The sequence below is a fragment of the Phragmites australis genome, chromosome 9, assembly GCF_958298935.1.
Source record: "Phragmites australis chromosome 9, lpPhrAust1.1, whole genome shotgun sequence".
Classification (NCBI taxonomy): Eukaryota; Viridiplantae; Streptophyta; class Magnoliopsida; order Poales; family Poaceae; genus Phragmites; species Phragmites australis.
Window position 1 is genome coordinate 32,058,849 of NC_084929.1, and position 21,574 is coordinate 32,080,422.

General features: G+C 46.5%; 2 protein-coding genes across 2 annotated transcripts; both read right to left on the minus strand.

The window, feature by feature from the left end:
* Nucleotides 1–242: 242 nt before the first annotated feature.
* On the minus strand, nt 243–2,646 carry LOC133929866 (lipoyl synthase 2, chloroplastic). The gene is made up of 7 exons (XM_062376622.1): nt 2,237–2,646; nt 1,947–2,128; nt 1,778–1,868; nt 1,522–1,679; nt 1,045–1,216; nt 841–951; nt 243–560 (listed from the first exon to the last, which is right to left on the minus strand). The coding sequence occupies exons 1-7, from the start codon at nt 2,552–2,554 to the stop codon at nt 489–491; spliced, it is 1,104 nt and encodes a 367-aa protein (XP_062232606.1). The 5' UTR covers nt 2,555–2,646; the 3' UTR covers nt 243–488.
* A 2,704-nt stretch (nt 2,647–5,350) lies between these two features.
* Nucleotides 5,351–11,201, minus strand: LOC133929200 (protein PAT1 homolog 1-like). The gene is made up of 5 exons (XM_062375861.1): nt 11,015–11,201; nt 10,673–10,839; nt 9,382–9,438; nt 8,788–8,857; nt 5,351–7,979 (listed from the first exon to the last, which is right to left on the minus strand). The coding sequence occupies exons 1-5, from the start codon at nt 11,079–11,081 to the stop codon at nt 5,947–5,949; spliced, it is 2,394 nt and encodes a 797-aa protein (XP_062231845.1). The 5' UTR covers nt 11,082–11,201; the 3' UTR covers nt 5,351–5,946.
* Between the last annotated feature and the right edge of the window lie 10,373 nt (nt 11,202–21,574).

Sequence of the window (21,574 nt, forward strand, 5' to 3'; positions counted from 1 at the left end):
AATTTTTAGGGGTTTTTTCAACAAAACAACTTTTAGGGGGAAAGTCAAAATCCAAGTGACTTTGGGGGGGGGGGGGGGGGGGTTTGCAGTTTTCCCTAAAATCTAACTCAAACCTTGCAGCTACATGCTAGCAGGAGCCGCCATTGCTCTTTGCATACTCAGAAGTTTCAGCTTGAACAAACCACCATATACATGGCTTCAATTTGGGTGAAGCAGTATAAGCGAAGGAATACAGAGAGTAATTAAAAACACAAATTGTTTCTCATTATTTGGCCACATTTCCATACACATATCTGCCAAGGCAACTAACACAAATCAAAATTTTGGTAGTCTCAGCCTTAAGCAGGAGTGACACGAGAAATACATGATGATCAAAGTGACAAGTATATCCTGCCAATGGCATAGAACTTTTGAAGGGTAAGCACGTCACCATCCTTTCTGCAGACCTTAATATGATCAAATAATAGAAGCGGCCAGAAGGTATCTGGCTACGACTTGTCCTTTCTACGTTTGACTAAATTTTGGACAAAGAGCTCTCCAGCGCGATATGATGACCGAACCTGACAGAACATCCAACAAGTACAAAAGAAAGTGCCAGTGAATCGCCAATAACAGCAAAACCGAATGACATGTGATTCTGCTACCAAGTTAACAACCAGTAAACAGTGTTTCAAGCCTTTCCTAGACAAGATTCACTGAAGGCTCAAATCCAAATTAAAGCAGTATCAATCTCTACGCTGCAATGAGCATGGGTAAAGTCTCCATGTTTTCTGGAAAGCCCAGTATTCCTTTTCTAAGATGATATTATTGAAAAGAACAACCAATGTATGTTATGCTTACCAGAGGTCCACTAGCTACATAAAGAAATCCTAAAGATTCTCCATACTCCTTCCAGAAATCAAACTTCTCAGGAGTCACATATTCTCTAATTGTCAAGTGTCTTTCTGTGGGCTGTAATATCAAGGAAATTTCGGTGTTACAACAAGAAAGGGTGGGAGACTGGGAGAATATAAAAAATAATGTCACAGTGGGTGCAGATCAAACCTGTAAATATTGTCCCAAGGTCAGAATATCGACATCAATAGCTCTCAAGTCAGCCATGGTTTGCTTCACCTCCTCATCTGTCTCACCTAGACCAAGCATGACAGAGGACTTTGTTACCATGCCCTCTTTGCTACTCTTTGCATGTTTCAGAACAGCTAAGCTCTGATCATATCTGTAGGGATAAGAAACCAGGAATAAGAGAACAAGCTTAGCCAGCTGCCAATACAATGATTCACTAATTGTGCATAATTGCTTTGCTAGAATTATCAGTCAACAGCTCAACTTCAGCTTTTCAAAATTAGCGATAACAGATTTACCGATCATTGGTACAACTTAAGATTACTCATAACTCTAAATGGGTGTCACAGTCACTAGGACTCTAGGAGTATGTTTTGATAAATTTGTACTCTAGATTGCATATAGAGTAGGAACTGGAAAATCTTTTGTGACTGAAATTAAAATCAAGAAGCGCATTACCCTGCTCTTGGATCTCTAACTATTCTCTGCAGACTCCTCACAGTTTCAATGTTGTGCGCATATACATCTAGACCAGAGTTTGCTAAAGATGAAACTGCCTCCAGGTCACCTCGAAAATCTGAAGTCAGGCATTCCACCAATATCCCAGGTTTCAATTCCTGAACGAAGCCAAAATAAATAAATAAATAAATCTGTAGCATAGTAGTTGTACCAAGAATTACCAGTTTATCGAACTACACTGCCATAAGGGGCAAACCTTAAGAGTTCTGACTGTTTGAGCAAAATGGCCACTTCCACCGTCAGGAAGGTCATCTCTATCGACACTTGTCAGCACAACATAGTCTACTCTGCAAAGAGCATTATGTACCAGATAATTTGTAGCATAAGCATCATCTTAACATGCTGATAACCATCAGAGATCATACCCCCAACTGGCGACTGCTACAGCTGTCTTCAGAGGCTCCAGGGCGTCCGGCGGTGGAGGCTTGTTACTAGTTTTCACGGCACAGAATCGACAACCCCGTGTACAGGTGTCGCCGAGGAGCATGATCGTTGCGGTCGCAATGCCGTCCCCTTCTCCACCCGCCCCGCCGCCTCCATTCCAACACTGCACGCCATCATCGCAAAACGAAACCAAAATTCACAGCTTTACCAGCATTACAATGCATCGAGTTTAATACTATCATTTAGCATTGCATGTTTGATTCGACCCTACCTCGCCGATGTTGGGGCACTGGGCCTCGACGCAGACGGTGTTGAGCTTGAGCTCACCCAGCGACTCCCTCAGCCTCGTGTACTTCTCCCCCTGCGCCGCCCTCTGCCGCAGCCACGCCGGCTTCTTCACCTCAGGGTCCCGCCCCGTGTACGGCCCCGGAGGGGCCCAACCCACAGACTTCGCCGCCGCCGCCGCCGTTTCCGCTTCCACCTGGCATCGCACCACCACCGCCGACCTGGGCCGAGCACTGCGGCTCAGGCTCGCGGAGCGCACCCGAATCAAGGGGCTCGAAGGCCTCGCCGCGAACGAGCTCTGCATTGTGGTGGGCGGGGAAATCGGGGTGGTAAAACCCTAGGGCGCCATTGCTGTGTAGGGTGGAGCCCCGGAGGCGATGGGTTCGAAGTGGGAAGCGTAGCTGGTTGTTACGGTTTTACCCCCAAGAATCGCGCCACAGATAACGCGGGCGGCATGGCGGGGAAGGGCAGGATGGGGACTCTGTGAGGAGACGGCGATGCTAACAGAGTCCGCCGGTTTTTCGACTGCTGGTGCTGGGCGGCTCTATTGTTTTCAGTAAAAAAAAATACTGAATTTGTACGTATTTATTGAAATAAATAATATATTGCTGTATTTATAATTCTAGCATCTGTATTCTGCACACGGTGTGTCGAATACGATGTATTCTGCACACGGTGTGCTGAAAATCCTTTTTCCTGATTGTTTTTTTTTCGCGTGTTGTTATTTTATGTAATTGGCAAATATGATCGTGGTCGGCTGTGATTCGCTTCTGTCATCTGATACTGGTATTTTGTTGTTTCATGTAATTGGTAACTTTCAACTAAATTTGAAATGAGTTGTTAATTTAAATGTCATTTTATCTCGGTGAGTTGTCACTTCATTTTATTGGCAAATTTTAACAAAATTTAAATTTATGTACCGGTGTGTTAGTCATTTCATGTAATTAGTAACTTTCAACAAAATTAGAAATTATTTGCTAATTTAACTGTATATTTCAAAATGCATGAGAAAGAAAGCATGTAGTCTCTAAGGCGGCGGGCAGCCTTAACACTTAGGTATGTTCGAACTTGCACAATATTAACCCTTGTATCATTGATTATCTCAAGATGGCGATGGAAAGTGACGACGTACATTAGCAAAAGAATGCCAGTTATGCCAGTCAAGGCTATCAAGATAATATGGTTGTCGTCTCCGATGTGGTGGTTGGAAGTTGTGAGGACGGGTAAAAAAAATCCAACATCATCTTCACGGTCATCACGGTCCTCCAGAGATGGAGGCCTCGGAGGGAGGGATTGATGTGGCATGAAATCGTCGTCCTCGTCGTCTTGAGATATCACAATAGGAGCACGTCCTATTTCGTTGTTTGTTGGACATCATATCAATGTGGTGTGTGAATGTCCTCTTATAGTGTTCGTTGAAACTTCTCCTGTATGACTGGTGGAACGTCGAGGTATTGGTGGCATGAAATCATCATCTGCATCGGCTTCGTCATTTTCAGGTAGAATAGTAGAGAGCGCTCTTGTACCCCTTAGGTTCGATGATCTTCGTCGTCTTCTACGCGAACTAGGTATCACACCTCCGCCGAAGAGTATATGCATTGCAAAGAAGTGTGGGATTTCTTTGTTGATCAACTATGTGTCTTTTGGGAACGCCTAACACAGAAGATGAGTATTCGAATCAATAGCAATAAGATAAGTAGAGTGACCAAATAGAAAATGATGAATCTGTATCTGGAATACATACTAGTCGGGCAACATCGCCATCCTTTCTTTGCCGCATACAAAAACACAGCACAGAAGGATGATCGGCTAGTTCGCACACCCGAAGGTATATTTAGCGACACTCATGCAAGAGGATCCTAAGGTTGTCGGTTGTTACATATCGAAGTGAAACGGTGAACATAGAACATGACGGTCTTGCATGCAATTTAAACACAGCTACGTACATAATCTACGTGCATACATAATCTAAATACTAAGTACATACATAATCTACGTATAAAATTACTGTTACACTATAATAGATTCTGTTATGAGATTATAAAATATGCAAATATTATACGTCCTCTATTTTATCAACTTAATACCATTTAATCAATATATTCAAACGGAATAAATACTCTACTTTCTCTAATTACATTTTCTAATCTAAATATTAAGTATATGCAAAATCTATGTAGTTACTATTATAGAAGGTTGTCCTCTCCGCGCGCTGCTACTCTACTCCTGCTCGTGCTCGACTGCTGCTTCAAATGCTGCTCGTCCTCGCGCTAACTTGCTGCTCTGCTCACGCAGCCAACTCGCTCTGCTCTGCTCGAATGAATGTGCAGCCGATCGAGAGCTCAATCCGCATGCAGCCGACTGAGAAGGAATAAAGGGAAAAGGCGAAAGTGAAAAAAAAAGTAAAGCATGACGTGATATGACGTGACAGCGCATGGTGTACGAAAAATGGTATCTCAGCACACCATGTGCCGAATACAAACTGTGTGCTGAATACAAGTGATTTTCGGCATACCGTGTATTCGGCACACCGTATGCCGAATACAGATGCTAAATTCGTGAATACAGAAAAATATTATCTATTTCTATAAATACGCTCAAGTATATTATACAAATTCGTATTTTTGCCATTGTTTTCAAGGTGGTTTCTTTACGGCGATGGTTAAGGGTATTTTACCGGTAAATAAAATTTATCTCGGTTTACCTAAACATGATTTATTAAATATATCAAATAAATTTTAAACAAAATAAATACCAATAAACATGATAATTATTTTCTATAACCCTGTAAACTAGATGACGGCTGGAATTTTTTTTTTCCCTGAGGAGAACTGCATAAACAATAGCTTCAGTAACAAATACAAAATTCCGAAAGACAAGTCAAAGTTGAATGGGTGAAATTAAACTGGTTTACAGCCTGAGAGAAGAAGGCAATCGAGTATCCTGCAACCACAAATAATGCTATTAGATCAACAGAACAATCGTTTGCATTACTTTCTTGATGCACACAAACGAGACCTGCCAAACATCATCCTTTGCATCCTTTTCCAAGTAAAGAGATGAATGAACACAGAAATGCCCTCAGAAAGGAATCACAGGATAAGTAAACAGCGTCACCAATCGCTAGACTTGAAGTAATCATATGAAGCTTACAGTTCATACATGAAGCCAGGAATAGTAGTAACAATTGTAGCAAACGAGCTTATAAAACCTTCCTGGAGCCGAAGAGCTCGTTACTCCCGCACCTTTGGCGCATCTCGTAGTTGAAGCAATCATCACCAGACAACATGTTCGATATGATCTCCCTCGAGAAACAAGGAGATGGAGCGGTGGTAAAGCTGTTGCAATCCACCCACTCGTTTCCTTTTCATTGTTAGAAAATAAACGTTAATTAGGTTACCTCGAACAGATGCCCAGATCATCACTGCACAGTTACAACAGGATACATACATGCATAATCTATTATAACCATCAGGGGGTCCTATATGAAAAGAATAAAGGAGAGGTTTTTGGTCTATAAATTTAATCTCGATCCTACACATGGTCACATTCTGAATGCTAACTTCATTGAGCCAATGGAACTCCAAAGCTCCACCTTCCGATGAGAGCGCAAACATGTCTCCAAATATAAGAACTACCATCTGAAGACAAACTGCACATACAATTTAAGCAATGGCCTTGGTCTCTTCAATAGTGTTAACTTGGAATTGATCCGGATACATGCATCGATTTCCGAGCAAAATCTAGCAGCATTTGGCGTTGATCTTCATTAGTATGAGGAAGACTTGCACGTAACAGCTCAACAGGCATCTCCCTGCTGACTGCTTTGGAGGCCTCAGGTCCAACAGCAGAGTTGGATCCTTGCATAGTAAACCTCTGCAGAATACTTTCATACTTGCTGTCACAGTACTTTGTCAGAAGTCCAAAGAAAGCATCAAATGATGCTTGCCAAAGAGAACGTGTTGATCTGCTGTAGTTGGCTGCAGAATGAGGATCAGCCAGTAGCTCAGTTGCTCTATCCAGTACAGATTTGATGATTAGAGAAGCCCCATCGCCAGCAGGGCTACCAAGTGGTCGGAGAGGTGGCTGCTGTGATGAACAGACAACAGCAGCGAAGCAAGCACTGAGAGCACTTAGTTCCATATGGTGCACACAAGAGGAAACAGTCTTGGCAAGACTAATTGTAGTTTGTGCGGCACCAGTCTCTGACGACAAACCCCCAAACAAGCTCCTAAGGTGTCGAAAAATAGCCATGCAAACTATTCGGGTCAGCTCACAACCAGGGACAAGAAGTCGAAGATAGCGTGTCAAAAGCTTACGTCCTTTGGGGAGAGAAACAATGCGAAGAAAAATAAGGTCATCCTTAGGGGCCAATCCAGATGAATGGCCAGGTTTGTTGGGGCCAAAAGGGTCAACAAGCTCAAGTGATGCGGCTAAGCCTTCAAGGAGAACCTGTCGCCTTCGCCTCAGTTGGAAACTGCTGTCCTGTGGCTGGCTAGACTGTAAGAACCGATCAAGATCATCTACATCCAAAAGAAGAAGAAGACAATCTTCAACAGTTATTCTGGCTGCCAGCATTGGCTCTTTCTCCAGTGGCCTCATAGATGACTTATGATCATACAAACCATCACCAGATGCAGGAATGTCAACTTCAAGAAGAGGGTGAGGCCTACGTATGGAAGAGAATGAAACTCTTCCAACAGCATCAACCTGTAGATATGCATGTTGATCACCACCGGACCGGGACTTCGAGGGAAAGTCTTTTATTGATATAGGGGAGAAACTGGACTTCTGCTGAGAACTGACAGATCTTTTGGCTTTACAAGCTTGGTGGTAGTAATCATCGATGTAAGGATCGCTGCTGTGATTTGCAAAGTGCTGCATTCTTAAGATACTTTCAATCTCTTCAGATGACATATACTTGGACCTGAACTTTATCCCGCCATTCTCACCATTCTGGCTACCTGTATCAGAAGGCTGTTGAGAAAAGCGTATGTTATGTTTTCCTCTTCCTGACCTTGATCGCTTGTCTCTTGGTGAAGGCACATTAGGAACAGGATCAAACTTGCCCATTATATCTGGAGAACGATGGTGATACAGCGGGTGGGGCTGCAAGTAATTCTGGAAGTGATGCTGGACTGGCGGCAATCTCTGCTGCTGCTGAGAAAAAGGAAACGAAGACATTGAACTACTTGGCAGAGATAATTGTTGCTGCAACAAATTGGGCCGTAGATTAAGATGGTCAAAAGCAAGCGGACCAGCTTGGTTAGGCCAGTCATTTTGCAGGATACTGCTCATTGACAGATCTGCAGCAGTGTAAGGCATGCTTCTTCCATAGGGCAGTCCATAAGGTAGACCAGACATATGATATGGAGAACCAGAAAGCGACGAACTTGGGGAACCCATCTGGTGACCAAAACCAGGTGATGGAATGCTTGAGTGCCGTGTAAGACCTTGAGCAGGGTAAGGTAATCCAGCACCCCCACCTGGTGGTGGATAGGATGTAAACGAAGAAGATCTGACAAGAATAGGTTCACTTGAGCGGTGTTGTAATGGTGGCTGGGGATACGAAGATGTTCGAGACAGTGGTTTGGACTCTCCAAAGTGAGGCGAAGACTGCATCTGTGAACACCACTGTTTGCTGTCCTGTAATTCATCACTGTCTAGTATATCATGATCTACCCAATTAGGGAAGTCCGCATCTTGAACCCAGTCAGTTGTCAAACAACCTGAAGGAAAACATTATGTAGCTCAGCAACATGTTGGCATTCAAGAATGGACATTTGAAATTATAGACAATACAGTAGCTTCTCAACCATATATGATGATTAAAATGTAGTTAACTTCTTTTGACAGACATAAATTTGGGAATATTTAAAAGGTCAATTATCAAGAACCCTACCCAATTAAACATGCAGAAGGCCCCAGATTGATAACGACACCACATACAGTGTCCTGGCAGTGGTGGCTACAGCAGCGTATGGTGTGGCCTTGGGAGGGAGAAGGATACGGTACATGATCAGCCCTGGTGGCGGTGGCGACAGCCGGAGGCCATCGCAGAGAAGGATGGAAGAGGGAGCATGTTGGGAGATGAAGAGGTTTTGTTCTCTCATTTTATTTATTTACTTATTTTGCCAAGGGAAAATTAGACATTTCATGCCCCTTCTCTCACCTAAACTCCAAGACGATGTTATCATAATAGGGGTGTGTGTGTGTGTGTGTGTGTTCTGGCAGATACACATGATTTTGGGGTGTCCATCAGCAAACTATTTAATTCAGGATGTCACATATTTACATTGTCCAGAGCCAATTTTGACTAATAAGAATATAAGATGGTCAAGATGTAACCAATAATGAACCAAATGCAAAATGGAAACCTTAGCATCAAAGAATGGAAGCTAAAGCAAGCAAGAAATCATTCTCTGCACAAAAGTAATGGTTCAAAATAATTAAACCTTGATCTTCATTTATCAGACCGCACATACTTAAACTTGTGTGATGTTAAAATTCAGTAGTAAGAGGGGAAATGCTACTTACTTTCCCTAGAAATTGATCGTCTGTCGCCAATAACACCAGGATACCTTGTTCCAGTAATAGTACGGTTCAACTGAATATACAAAAGAAGATTTTCAGTATGCAGTGTAGGAAGTAGAAACAAAGGATGATAATGAATAAAAGAAAATTACCATGAAGCTACTGATCCACAGAAATGGGAAAACATGACAGAAGGGACACAGTTCCAAGATTCAAATAATTTGAACCTACGTCACAAGATAAGTTGAGAATATGTTGCGATCTACCTACGATTACATGATTGGCTAAAAATGAAACAGGAAGTGCCCTACAGTATGCATAAAAATCAAACAGAGTATTCAAGAGATAACACAGATTGCTCCAGCAATCTTTTGAGTGAATTTCGATACTGGTATCTAAATGAATTTGGCACAAATCCCCCCCCCCCCCGCAACACCCACACACAGTGTTCAGACATATTCATAACACAACTCAGGAAAAGCACTATGGACACAGAAAATTGTATGAAACAAAGATACCTTCAGTGCATGGTTATGAAAATCTTGAAGTAAAATATGCAAAATTGAAGTGGTCAAGCTAGTGATAGAAGTCACTAACCTTTGCAAAAGTGCTCGCAAGATCATCGATTTCAGTCAAGTTACTCATACAATCAATCTGCAGGAAGATAAACAGTAAGGCGAGAAATGATCATGATGAAATATAGAAAGAACAGGATTCAACCGGAAATAAGAAAATAAGAACTGAAAAGAGAAATGAGCGAAGTCACAATTTAGTTAGGAATAGATTTGCTAAGTAATTTTTGGAATCACCTATGGAAAAAAATCTAACGTTTCATAGAAGTGGTACAAGAACCTTAGCCCTTGAAGAAAGTAATGCTGAAAGTTTGGTAGCTAATTATCTATATCATTGTTACTACAACCAGATTACAGAAATGTAACTGCATTCAGGGAATGCACAAAAGCTTGTTGTTCTCCACATAAGTACATTGGCTACAAGGCTACAATTAGACTCATCCGATACAAATTATATCCACAGGCGAAATTGTTTAGAAGAATATACTCAATTGCTCATGCTGACACTTTCTACAATCAACAGTTACACCACCAAGTGCCACTTACACCAAATAGTAAGTAATTACATTACATTTATTGAGATACTTACGTTCCAAGTGTACTCAATCTAAGCCCTAGCCCCTAGCAGCTATAGCTAAAGAAAATTGTAGAACGGGGGATAGGCATGATAGAGAAAAGTAACCAAAGTGATCGAGAATTGAAATTAAACAGCATGCAAGAAAGAGAAAGCTTGGCTAGTGACATCCATATAAGGTCGAGTTATATAAGTTTGAATTTTCTAAGGCCCTAAAGATGTAACACTGACACTAATCCCTAATTGTGTGATGAAGCGTTTTTGAGCCATATAGCAATGGAAGTAGGAGAGCAAGCAACAGAAAGGCATCTGTTACTCGGATTTCTGTGTCCAAAAAATATTTTTGCCGACTTGATTAATCGAACAGCCTAATCTGAGTCAGTTCTGACACCCTTTCTTGTGTCAAATTTCTTTTTCGCCGAATTGGACACCCGATTCGAGTCGGATTCCGGCACCGGTGTCTTTGTCCAATTAACAATTTATTTCGATCAGAAAACACCAAAAGTTAGGCTGCGCAATCTTATCTTTGATCCCTGATCCAAAAGTATCTGCTATCCCCTGTGGATATGTCAAATAATAAGCTACCACCCCTACTGCAGGAAAAGATCACTCAAGTCATTCTATTCGTCCCAACAGTAGCAAGCACCAAGAAAACCAAACCTATATGAAGCATGCAATGCACAAAATTCATAGCAGATAATGAGGCCGGGTTTGCCGGATATGGAGGTGCTGAGAACCACACCTCTTCTCCCACAGATGAGAACTGGTACCCCCCATCATCAGGTCCACCGAATCCGCTGCCATCGCCGCCGTCGACGCCTCCATCCTCCAACAAACCACCAAGCTCCGACCCCTCCATGGGCTCCTTGCCAAAGAAGGAGTACTGCGCCGCATCGAAACGCGAGTTCTCTGCAGAAGGAAAAAGCCTGCGAATTTAGCTAATCGAGTCCAACAACGCCGAATAATTCTCACGCACCATGCGCATCAGAAGCAACTCGGCAGCACCGCCACTAAAACACATGGACGCAGCCAGCGCAACCAAACTCAACAAAAGCGCACCAAGATTAGCCGCGAAAGGGATCACCTGCGGTGGAAGACGAGGACGAGACGCCGCCGCCGGTGCCGCCACCATCCCCCCTGACGCCCCTCATCTCCCCGACGCCGTCGCAGCAGGAAGCAGCGGCGCGAACCCGGCGCTAGGGTTTGGGTTACGACTCGGGGTTTGGATCTGACAGCAGAGGAGGTACTGAAGCTCTCCTCCCCGCCCCTAGTCTTGCTTATACTAACTCTGTTATTAAATAGGTATCATTTAAAAAAATTAAAAAATTTAATCACTAATATATATATATATAATTATTAAGATTTAATATATATAAATAATAGTAGTAAATTTATCATAAAAATACATTAATGTTATCTAATTTTTATAAATAATAGTTATAAAAATAATAATTAAACATATTTATTAGAGATCATGTCTATATCTAAACAACAAATAAAAAAGAACGAAAATAATACTCTCTTATACTTAAACCTAAGAAACTCAAAAGAAATATAGAAAATAGAAAAGGAGGCTGAAATTATAGGAGAAAAAATATTAACTGAAAATGATATGGTTTCTATAGAACATCTGAAAAATGATATGCTAGGAAGAAAGCAAAATAATTTAAGGATGTTTTGATTTTTGAGGAAACTTGGACGCTTGCAAAGCACGAGAATTATGTAGAGATATGACCTGATTAGAACTAACATCGGTAGATTAAAGAGAAGACTTTGTCTTGGCTTGTGTGTTACTCTACCTGTATTTCTTTTTTTTTAAGGTACCCTACCTATATTTCTTTATGGGCCCCTTTTGTGTGTGTTGTTTTCTACCTTTCTCTCTGTGATAGACCTTTTTTTAGCATGCTTTGCTTTCTCTTCTATGATCATTTGCCACATTAATTGCGCCTTTATGTTAACAACCGGCTAAACCATCTGCATGAACTTTATGTGAGGAACTGTGTTCTCACTGAGCACATAAGATAAATTTGTTCATGATAGAATTTCTTTTCAAAAAAACTGGTTACACTGAGTTGTTCAGGCTTCTCAGTGGTGCAACCTACGCATCCGGATTTAGTCATATACTTGGCACATAAATAGTACATACATATATAGGTGTATTTATTAGTTAAAGTGTTATCGAGGATTAGTTTCTAATAATAATTTCGAGATGTATCAGTCGATACGCTTATGAACAACGTTTGCGGTGTATGTTTATAATAAACTCAATAATACATGGGTTATCTAGATTCAGGTATCCCTAAGAATAACAATTCTACGTCGTATGTATTTTATTATCAGAGTTTGTGAACTGATTACAGATGAGTCTTCTCTTTTTACCAATCGAGTCCTACTCTCTATATATACTAAAGAGAAAGAGAATTTACAAGTAAACCATTTTCTACTAATACATACCTTAGCTAAACCTCCCAATCTTATGCTATTTAAAACGGGTGGCGCACGTGTCCCTTTTTGTTCGGATGAAGTAGTCGAGCTCATTCCATTCGTTGGACACCTTCACGTCTAGACCACCCTGGTCAGCCGGTACACCTTTTCTCATCATCGGTCTCGCATGTGCACCTGTGAAGCAGTCTGACACGCATACGAATCTATCTCGTAATGTTTAATGCTACGAGATAGGGCATGATACCATTGAGCCGACCACAACATATCTATTGGGAGGAGTGACTAGAGAAAGAAAACAATTAAATGGAAAGCATTTAATGATAATAGAGTAGTTTGATGGGTAACCGTCCCGCGACTAACAAAAGCTAGTCGCGAGAATCCCTTATGTGATAAGGATTCTGATCGCGAAGATGTAGACTGATCGTGTGATGGGACTCTGATCCAAGAAAGAATTTTCTCTTAACTGGATATTAGCTGATATAAGCTCTTAGAACAAAGAACCAATATTCTATATAGCGACAAGTGCATACCCATGCTACGTGAGGTTCTAACTACAAACCTATGTAAGTGGATGTGGATGTAAATATAATGTGCATGGGTGTATATGTAGATAAGACTTATACTTAAGAAAAAGGCCAAAGAATAAAAAAACGGAGTCACTCCAGCTCCGGTGGTTGAGAGGATTAAACAGCCTTGTCCTACTTATCATGTAGCCACTGTGTCCTCTCTTGTGATAGCAAATTGACCGTCGTCAAGTATTAAAATTGAGCTAATTAAATAGTGTCCATCTTTCGCGATCATTTAAGCAAGACGATGACCTCGCCAGGCGACAGTGAATGTACCCAAACAACGTCTTCAACAACAAAGTTATAGTACATGGCACACTAATATGTGTCTGTAACATTACAATTTGAACACTATTATTCTTTGTCACAAAAGGTACTGCTGCATTTTTTTTTAATGACAATCGAATAATATTAACTTTGAGAAATTTAGGTTTATTCCATTATGTCAATTGCAGCTTTGGCTTTTACTGTCGTTTTTATAATTATTTGGTTAATGTCACTGGTTTCAAAATTCATTAGACTCATATCACTAATTGGACCGAATCAATGACATAAACTGAACAAGTTTTTTTACTAAACGCACTAACTATTGGTATGAATCGAATATTTTTTATGAAGTAGTGATATGAACTTAATAATTCAAAAAGCGGTAGCCAAAACCGAAACGAAAATTGAATGAGTGGTATAAACCTAAATTTTCCATTGTTTTTCGCGCACACCAACGATCACGATCAACTGCATGCACAACTGTAAGCCTGAAACCACATTATTTAATCATGACAACGACCATATATCTTGCCTTAATTATCAAAACACGACGGTTACGTGTGACCTTTCGCAATCTGTTCACTGATTCAATGCTTCATCGAGATAACAAAGACGGAGCCACGCGACTTGTTGCTCCAGACTCCAGATGAGCCAAACCCGTGCCGTCCGATAGGATCGGGGCTTGACTTCCGCGCCATCCAAGTCCCGACGAGGTGTGACCGTGTGAACCGAACGCGGCCAGCCGAAGCGGATTCCGCCGAGACCGGCTTGATTCCGGCGGCGGCGGCGTCCCTCGCGGGTTGCATCTGGCGTCAAGCAACCGTCGTCTTCTCCCACAAGCTGCGGCGCAAGAGGCGGGCGGTGGTTGTACCCGCCTCCCTGTCCCCGGTGGACGAGGCCTGAAACCTGAATCGAAAGGAGGAGGGAGCTCGTACGTCGTACGACGGTAACTGGGCGTCCGCTGGTGGCGATCGATCGATCGAGCTGGTGGCGACGTCGAAGAAGGTAGAACGACGCGAAAGAAGGCAACCAAACCAACTCCCTCCGATGCTTCCGTGTGCTTGCGGTTTTGCACGGTTCAGAACTGACTGCTGGTGCTCGATCGCCGCGGGTTCCGCGCTTCACGCATCTGGGTTGTTGCGGTTTGGAACATGGGTGTCCCTGTCGGATGCATGGTTCTATAGCGAGCCGAGCCAATGGTGGTGAGCATCAAAGCAGCTTTTCAAGCTCTTGCGGGTCTTAAAAAAAAAAAAAGAAGTATGCCTATTCTGACACGATATACCTACCACATGTATCACAAGTCTGATAAAATCACAATTAAAATAAAACATAAATTATTCAAATAAGAGTAGCATATGTTGCTTTCTTAAGATTGTTATTTTAAAAAAGGACCGCAAGAGCATTGCCGATTTTTTTTTTAAAAAGAAGATAATTAACATAGTTTATAAAGAAAACTGGGTCTGAATACTATACAAAAGTACGATTAGAAGTAACCGGTAGACAACTCTAAGACGATAACACGACTAAAAAAAACAGAAAGACGTCCACACCAAAGGCACCACCAGACAGCAGACAACTCCAACCCCAACTTAACTCACGTGCTAACCAAACCAACAACTATCTCTCCCACAACACAGCCGGCGGAGCCCTGCTCCCACGCCACCACCACTCGGCTTGCGAAGCCCTACTCCCACACAGCCACAACACAACTCGGTCGGCGAAGCTCAGCTCTCACATCACACCTCTCAGACACCACATGTCGGCAGCACGCCACTTCAGAGAAGCACGTATTGGAACCAATCGTTGTTAAGAAACGCCAATCAGAATGGAGAGCCACCGCGAATCGAGGACATAGGGGTAGACCTGCAGAAGAAAACAGTGACTTCTCGAAGCGACGTCTTCAGAAAGGTAATGACATCAATGCCACTGTCATCTGTCCGAACATCCGGATAGGGTTTTCACCCAGAGAAGCTTCTAGGGCAGAGGAGTCGTGGAAATGTCGCCTCCAGTGAGGGAATGGCGCTCGATAGCGTCAACGACATTAGCACTAGCAAGCTGGGCAGAGCTTTCACTCGTAGCTCTCCGCTCCGGAATCCTGCACAAAAAGAGTCATGGGCGGCCCACACAGCCGCGCCACCCCACAGCCTACCCAGCGCCACGAAGCTCCCCACAGTCCCAACCTGCAAAAGAGGAGGAGGCCGGGCAAGGGGAGGAAAATGAAAGTACATATAGGTCCCCTAAGTGAGTTTTAGCTTATTGATGACAAAGCGATTAAGGAACTAATATGTTTATCAAAGCTATGAACAAGTCTTAGTATCAATTGTGAAGACTCACAACGATTGACGTCCCTCGAAAAGAAAAGAGAGGTAATGTGTAGTACTCAATAGGATTTACATTTTTTCTATTTTTGAAATTGAGTCTAGGTTAGCCGTACTATTAAGAGGATTGTATTTGTTAGCTTTTATGGTGTCTCAATGCTCAAAATAACCTTTAGAATCAATAAGTTGAGAGACACATTCACCCACGAACAACAGGAAAATTGGCAGTGTGTACTGAGTCCGGAGTCTTCGGTGTTCACCGGATACTCCGATCCTCAGTGTTTAGGCCGGAGTCTCCGAGAAAGACTCCGCCAGAAGAGCCTCGGTTCCGAATATTTTTATTTGTTCGGAGTCTCCGGTGTTCACCGGATACTCCGGTAGTTGATGAATTTTTGGCCGGAGTCTCCGAGGGAGACTCCGCTAGGGGTCGCTCGGTTAAGCATTTATTTTTGATAGAAAAAGGTTGGAGTATCCGGTGAACACCGGAGACTCCGGTAGAAAAAGGTTTTTGGCCGGAGTCTTCGAGAGAGACTCCACCAAGGGTCGCTTGGTTAGCATTTATTTTAAAAGGCCGGAGTCTCCGGTGTTCACCGGATACTCCGGTACCTGGGGAGGCCGGAGAGTCCGGCAAGTCTCCGAACTTTCTCTCTGTGGTAACTAAGTCTGGGCCGGAGACTCCGGTGTTTACCGGAGACTCCGGGCAGTCTAACAGAACCGTAACGGCTAGTTCTGACGCCGTTTTGGAACCGTTCTGTCGCCGTTTTGGATTTCAGGCTGGAGACTCTGGTGTTCACCGGATACTCCAGGGTAGGTATGCCAGAACAGTAACGGCTAGTTTTTTAGGGTGAGCTATATATACTCCCACACCCCCTAGCATTTATTGTTTGCTGTTGCTGCTGAGCTTCACTTTCACAAAGCCTCCTAAGAGCATTTAAAAACCCTCTAAACATCTCTAGTGTCTAGTTTTACGCCAAAAATTGAGAGATTGTGTTTGGAGTGAAGTTGAGTCAATTGAGCATTGAGTTTATCATCGAGCATACATTGTGATCATTTCTCTTGGAGCCTTGTGCTCCTAGACGGCAAGGCGTCGCTCGTAGAGCACCCAATCATTGTGGAGTGCCACGAGAAGTTTGTAATCGACATCGACTTGAGTAAGAAAATTCTAACTTGATCTTTGTAGTCACTAGAAGAGGATAGTGTTGAAAAGACCCGGCTCTTTGTGAGCTCCTCAACGGAGACGTAGGTACTTCTTTGTGAGGTGGTCGAACTCCGGGATAATCTCTTGTCTCATCATTTGTGCAATTTAAACTAGTTGTGTAGTTTTGGGATTTTTCTCTCCATATAATTAGTTTTGTGATCATCTTGCTAGTATATCTTATTTTTTAAGCATTGTGCTAATATTAGAACTAGTATCACCTTTTAGACCTTAGTTGTACTTGCTTAACTTCAGTTGTTCTCTAGTTCCTGTATAGACCGGAGACTCCGGTCTGTCCAGAGTATCTAACCTTCACCGGAGTATCCGGCATCTGTTTAATCCGCTGGTTAGTTTTAATTTTCAGAAAAGCCTATTCACTCCCCCCTCTAGACATCTTTAAGTACATTCAATTGGTATCAGAGCCTAACCTCCTAAAAAGCTTCACCGCTTGGAGGAAATCAACATGTCAACATCCGGAAGCCCTAGGGGTTTAAAAGATGATCCGTCGAAGAACGACGATGGTAATGGTAAGAGAAAGGGAAGTGAAATTTCTTTTAATTATGATCATTTAAATTCTTTAAGTAATTATATCTCCGTGCCATCCGGACGTTGTCGGTGGATGAACACCGCAAGTAGGGATTCTGAGGGACCCCCTTTGAGATTCGACCGGGGGTGTCGGTGTATCAGGAACCAGGGGTCCCTGAGTCCCGAGACCGGGCCGGCCATCCGCCACGCGTCACCATCCTGCGAGGTCCACCCTGCGAGATAAGAAGAAGCTAAGTCCCGGGAGAAGGTGCTCGGGGCCGCCGCCTCTGGTTCCCGAGCACCCCAGTTCCCCGATGATCCGCAGAGTCCAAGTACCGGGAAGGAAGTGCTCGGAAGGGTTCTCGCCTACCCCCGAGTACTGTAGTCCCCCGATGATTCAAACAGCCAAGTGCTCGGGAGAGTGCTCGGGGCTGCACGTGACAGCCCCCGAGGACTCAGTTCCCCGAAGGTCTCCCCCAAGTGCTCGGGAGAGAGTGCTCGGGGCTGCACGTGGCAGCCCCCGAGGACTCGGTTCCCCGAAGGTCTTCCCCAAGTGCTCGGGAGAGAGTGCTCGGGGCTGCACGTGACAGCCCCCGAGGACTCGGTTCCCCGAAGGTTCGCGCAAGATCGTCCGACGACCCAAAGGGTCCCATCGTCGGGGTGTCAGCCAGTCAAAGGCCCAATACCGCATTTAATAAGCAAGCGCGGCCTGACATCCTGATATCCTGACATTCTCAGCTGCCCACGCCCTAGTGTCAGATCCGGCCATGCTGTGGCAGGGGGGGTGTGGGTCCATTAAATGCACAGGTCCCGTCCGGTTTCACCCGGGTGCCTCGGGATAACGTTGCCAAAATCGAAGCGCTCCGCCTGCCACCCTGCCCTGGCAGAAGAACAAGACAGGGTGGGCGCACCGGGCACCTCTGTGGCTGCCCGGTGGGCCCTCTTAATGGCGCCGGAGGACATCCACAGTGGCGGGTGATCGGATGCACGTCGCATTTTTCCACCGCCCCTGTCACTTCGCCAAAACGGAATGATGGCGCCTTTCTTCGTGGCGTCTTAGCATTCGCGCCCCCTCTTTCCCATTCTGGATAAGTCGAGGTCGGCGCGCCTATAAAAGGAAAGGATGGAGAACACATAAAGACAGACAAAAAAAACAAGGTGAACAAGGCAAGAAAGCCCCGACAACCCTCAAGAAGCACCCGAAGCCCAGATCAAAAGGCGAAGAACATCACAAACAAGCTCAAGCCAAGTTAGAACACGAGAGCATAAAGCTCTCTGTAGACAGCTCGCCCCTGTAACCAGATATATCTTTGAAGAATTCCCTTCAAGGAGAGATATAACACTCACACAGGAGTAGGGTGTTACGCCCCCGTGCGGCCCGAACCTGTCTAAACCCCGGTGCACCCGTCTTTCTTGCACTAGGTCGATCATCTCCCACCACCAGCCACCGCATTTATTTCCGTTCGTATTTATTTTCCAGACAAGCTCGTTCAGGATCATCCCCCCGGCCGAATCTTCAAAAAGGGGTCTCTCGGGATCCCTGCGACAGGAGTTTATCCTCCGACAGCTGGCGCGCCAGGTAGGGGGGAATATCCCTGGATTTGTTTGTTTCGCTTTTTTCCACAGGAAAAGATGGCTGGTGGGCACCGTCTCCAGCGTTCCGGCTCCACTTCCAGTGACGGAGTGCTGCCCGACGCTCGGGAGAGCCCAGTCGCTGCTGCGTTCCATCAGCAGCCGCTATCCACGTGCGCGGTTTTTCCCGCTCAAGGGGATCAAGGCGTTGGGCCCAGCAGGGCCGCCGCCGCTGCTGCTGATGCACTTTCCGACCCCCAGCAAGAGGTCGGGACCCCGGCCGCCAGGTCCGCCTCTGGACCACGTCGGGTGCCATCCCGGCGCAGGCTCGCATTCAGCGAGGCCGGCCCGGGGAGCGCGCTGCTTCCAGCGCATGCTCTCCTCAGGCACCCGCCCGTTCAGGCCACGCCGAATACTCCGGAAGGCCGGTGGATACAAGATGTCGTCGCTTTGGTTGGCACTGCTCGCCGCCAAGTGCAGGCTGGGAGTCCTCGCACCACTTCTCAGCGTGGTGCCGCCAGAGCCGGTTCCTCAACGGGCAACGCCCGCACGGGCCGAGGGGCCTCCAGGCGGAGTGCCGTCCCCCTGACCGTGTCCGAAGCCCGGGACCTCCGCTTGCGCCTTGACGAGCGGAGGGGCCACGAGGACGCCCGAGTTACTCTCGAGCGCCAGTGGGACACCCGGTAGGAGGTCGGGGCAGAGGACCAGGCTTCCTCTCTCCCGGCCCAAGGCCACCGGGAATCCCCGGCTCGCCGCCACTCGCCACCAAAGACCCCTACTCGTGCTGCGGGGTACGGCACCGGCTGCCGTGCCTTCACCACCGAGCTCCGCCGGGTCAGGTGGCCTTCCAAGTTCCGCCCCGAGCTGCCGGAGAAGTACGACGGGTCCATCGACCCCGTCGAGTTCCTCTAGATCTACACAACGGCCGTTCAAGCAGCCGGAGGCAGCGAAAAGGTGATGGCAAACTATTTTCACGTTGCCTTGAGGGGCTCCGCCCGCTCTTGGCTTATGAACTTACCCCCAGGGTCTATTAGCTCCTGGGATGACCTGTGCCACCAGTTTGAGGCCAACTTTCAGGGCACGTTTACGCGCCCCGGTTTGGAGTGCGACCTCCACGCCATCCAACAGCAGGAAGGGGAGACGCTACGGCGCTTTATACAGCGCTTCAGCCAGGTTCGCAACACTATTCTGCGAGTGGCCCCCCATGCTGTTATTGTTGCTTTCCGGCGCGGACGCTCGAAAAGCTAGGCACGCACGAGATCGAGACCACTGCAGAACTCTTCGCACTAGCCGATAAGTGCGACAAGGCTGCGGAGGCCAGGGTGTGGCATGCTCCTCGCCCCGCCTCCGACCAGTCAAGTTCTTCTCGCTCCGACAAGCGGGAAAAGAAGAAGAGAAGGAAGCGCGAGGCCGCCCCCGTTGAGACGACCCAGGTCCCCGCTTATAGGGTGCCGCAAGAGCCCGACCGCCGGCAAGAGCGCCGGCCGGGCATCGACCGACGTCCCGCCAGGGCCCCTGCTAGGGCTCCTCCTCGGGCCTCTGTGCCCATGAGGGCCCCGGCACCAGCTAGGGCAAAGGCTCCCGCAAGAGCCCCGGCCCCCGGTCGAGCTCCAGCTGCAGCAAGGGCCCCCGCTCCCGCGGGACCCGAGCCAGGTAAATGGTGTCCCATACACCAGATCAGATGACACAATCTCACGGAGTGTTGTACGGTCAAAGGACTCGTGGAGCAGCGCCAGAGGGAGCGCTACGAGTCCCGCGGAGGAGGCGATGCTGAGGTCGCCCCGGAGAACGCCGAGCTTGGCTTCCAGGAGCCCGAGCACGCCGTCACCTTCATCGACGGAGGCGCCTACACACCTTGCTCGCGCCGTGGCATCAAGGTCATGTGACGCGAGGTGTGCTCGGCAACCCCGAGCGAGGAGGCCGCAAGGCCCCTGAGGTGGTCGGATGCTCCGATCACGTTCAGCATGGCTGATCACCCCGCCAGTACTGCAGCCGTGGGGCGACTACCTCTAGTAGTGTCCCCCACTGTCTGCAATGTTAAGGTCGGCAGAGTGCTGATCGACGGTGGTGCCGGCCTCAACCTCCTCTCCAAGGAGGCTTTTGAGAAGCTGCAGGTGTCCTCCAGGCGCCTAAAGCCGTCGCTCCCCTTCTGTGGAGTGACCCCCGGGCACTCCCTGCCCCTCGGGCAGGTCGAGTTGCCTGTAACGTTCGGGAGCCGGGACAACTTCCGCACGGAGTGCGTCCTCTTCGACGTCGCGGAGCTCCCTCTCCCCTACAACGCCATCCTCGGGCGTCCCACGCTCGCCAAGTTTATGATGGCCGTGCATTATGCATACCTTACGGTTAAGATGCCCGTCCCCGCGGGCTCCATCTCCGTGATCGCCGACTCCGGCGGCGCCGTCTCCTGCGCTGAACAGTCATACATGGCTCTGGTCTCAGCGCAGGCTGAGGTCGATGGCTCTACAGGGGGCCCGGGACCCTCTTCATCCAAACCCCGACTCACCGCCGACGCCTCTGTTCCAACGAAGGAGGTCGTGGTGGGCGAAGACGCTACACAGGTCGTCCGGATCGGCGGTGACCTGGGCAGCAAATAGGAAAGCGTGCTCGCCGCCTTCCTCCGGGCTAACGCAGACGTGTTTGCCTGACAACCGTCCAACATGCCCGGGATCCCTAGGGAGGTGATCGAGCATCACTTGGCGGTGCGTTCGGACGCCTGCCCAGTGAAGCAGAAGGTCCGGCGGCAGGCGCCTGAGCGC

What these genes read in the sequence shown, in the direction of transcription:
- LOC133929866 (XM_062376622.1), bottom strand. Translation starts at nt 2,554, where the DNA reads ATGCAGAGCTCGTTCGCGGCGAGGCCTTCGAGCCCCTTGATTCGGGTG. An exon ending in AGTGCCCCAACATCGGCGAG is followed by an intron (nt 2,129 to 2,236) that starts GTAGGGTCGAAT and finishes GATGGCGTGCAG; the next exon opens with TGTTGGAATGGAGGCGGCGG. An exon ending in GTAGCAGTCGCCAGTTGGGG is followed by an intron (nt 1,869 to 1,946) that starts GTATGATCTCTG and finishes TGCTCTTTGCAG; the next exon opens with AGTAGACTATGTTGTGCTGA.
- LOC133929200 (XM_062375861.1), bottom strand. Translation starts at nt 11,081, where the DNA reads ATGAGGGGCGTCAGGGGGGATGGTGGCGGCACCGGCGGCGGCGTCTCG. An exon ending in TTGCGAGCACTTTTGCAAAG is followed by an intron (nt 8,858 to 9,381) that starts GTTAGTGACTTC and finishes TTGTATATTCAG; the next exon opens with TTGAACCGTACTATTACTGG. An exon ending in ACGATCAATTTCTAGGGAAA is followed by an intron (nt 7,980 to 8,787) that starts GTAAGTAGCATT and finishes GTTTTCCTTCAG; the next exon opens with GTTGTTTGACAACTGACTGG.